Genomic DNA, 2,124 nt, shown 5'->3' on the forward strand with positions numbered 1-2,124 from the left:
ATGGCAGTATCTTTGGGGGACTCCCGGAGCGGTTTCCGCTACAGCGAGATAGTCCGGTTCATCAACGAAGAGGTGCTCCAAAATGGAGGCGGCCCGGACTTTTACTCAGCATTCAGCACTAGGCCCTGGTATGAGATAGAGGACCAGCTTCGAAGTATTGTGGTGAACCCTCAGGTGCCGGACAACAGCAAGAGGGCGTTCGCCTGGAGCGCCTTGGCCTTGGGTGTTCGTGCAGCCGCTAGGCAGCGCGATAACTACGCGCGCGGGGTCTGGCGACTGCAGGAGCAAATCGAGGAGCATGAGAGCGCCGCCAGCACTCTGGTGTCCAAGCTGCAGCAGAGGATCAACGAGCGTGATTGGCTGGTCTGGCAGTGCCGTCGGGCGCGGGAAGACCTGCAATGGACGCTGGACCAGCGCGAAGCGGCGCGACGGCAGCTGCTCCTGGCTGAGAAACGGCGTCAGCAGGTCGTACCCAAGCCTCTAGCGCAACAGCTCGGGATTAATACGCAGCCTCTGAATGTAGGGGAGCGGAGCCAGGTGCTGGCCAAAATGAGGCAGCGTCAGTCGGGTGCTGATTCCCAGAGAGAGATGGTCTCCACAACAGGTGTGCTTTACGTGTCAGGCCCCTCAGGCCCCCAGATGCCTACTGGGGTGAGCCACCCACCTGGCAGGTACCCTGCAGTTGGGTCCAAAAAGAAGAAAGCCCTGCAGTGTGACGAGGAGAGCCAAGGCCAAAAGGAGGGTCCTGTGAAGTCCCACTTCACAAACCCCTCAGGGCACAGCAGGAGCCGAGATCGAACCTCAGAGAAGCAGCAACCTCAGGGACAGGTGCCCAGTCTACCAAAAGGTAAGAAAGTCTTTGAATCCCAGCAAGAGGAGAAACCCAGACCTCAGGGGTGGGGATTGGGACTGTCTGTGGTAGAGTGTGAATAATTTTTCCAGACACTTTGCTTGAGATAAATTCGATAGAATCTAGATAGTAAGTAAGGTGGTAAGCCTTGGCACAAAACAAGCTCCTCACTGAGTTCAGGGATATAGAAAAAGAATGGACACATATTCCAAAGAGAAAGCAATTTCTAGAAGCTCCCTTCTGATAAAATAAAAAGAAAACTTTTATTTACATCATGGAAAAATTTAAAACCTAGCAAACAAAAATTGTCATTATCCTACCATTAAGCAATAACCATTTTAACATTAATATATTTATTTCCACTTGTTGATCTCTTTTCCCCAATTTCATGTTATACGTGTATGTATATATGTGTATTTACTGTGTATTGTTTTAAAGAAAGATGAGATTCTACTGAATATGTTCATTAATCTTTTTTTTTACTTTACTTTTATTATTGATACTATTATAGATGTCCCCATTTCCCCTCCCCCTTTGCTCACCTCTACCCAGCCCCCCGCCCCCCTTTCCTCTGGCCACACTGTTTTCTGTGTCTATACAGGTTATGCCTATATGTTCTTTGATTAATCCTTTACCTTCTTTCATCCAGTCTCCTGCACTTCCTCTTTTCTGACAGCTGTCAGTCTGTTCCATGTATCCATGCCTCTGTTTCTATTTTTTTTAATTAGAGTATTTTTAAAATATTTTTATTGATTTTTAGAAAGAGAGGAAGGGAGAGGGATAGAGAAACACCGATTGGGGAGTGAAACATTAATTGGATGCCTCCTATACGTCCCCCACCGGGGATTGAGCGAGAAACTGGGGCATATGCCCTGACCAGGAATTGAACCAGCAACCCTTCTGTGCACAGGACAGTGCCCAACCAACTGAGACCCTGGCCAGGGCTGTTTCTATTTTGTTTGTCAGCTTATTTTGTTCATTACATTCCACATATAAGTGAGATCATATGGTATTTGTCTTTCTCTGACTGGCTTATTTCGTTTAGCATAATAATCTCCAGGCCCATCCATGCTGTTGCAAAAGGTAAGATTTCCTGTTTACAGCTGCACAGTATTCCATTGCATATAAATGTACCACAGCTTTTTTATCCACTCATCTACTGATGGGCATTGTGGCTGTTTCCAGATCTTGGCTATTGTAAGTAATGCTGCTATGAATATAGGGGTGCATATATTCTTTTGAATTGGCGTTTTGGGGATTCTTAGGTTTATATT

The 2,124-nt window shown here is 46.8% G+C and overlaps 1 protein-coding gene across 1 annotated transcript; it reads left to right on the plus strand.

The window, feature by feature from the left end:
* LOC102245109 (testis-expressed sequence 13A protein-like) lies at nt 1-933 on the plus strand. The gene has a single exon (XM_005884679.1). It carries the CDS (start codon nt 1-3, stop codon nt 931-933), a length of 933 nt encoding a protein of 310 aa, XP_005884741.1.
* Nucleotides 934-2,124: the final 1,191 nt, after the last annotated feature.

This window comes from Myotis brandtii, unplaced genomic scaffold (genome assembly GCF_000412655.1).
Source record: "Myotis brandtii unplaced genomic scaffold, ASM41265v1 scaffold846, whole genome shotgun sequence".
NCBI lineage: Eukaryota > Metazoa > Chordata > Mammalia > Chiroptera > Vespertilionidae > Myotis > Myotis brandtii.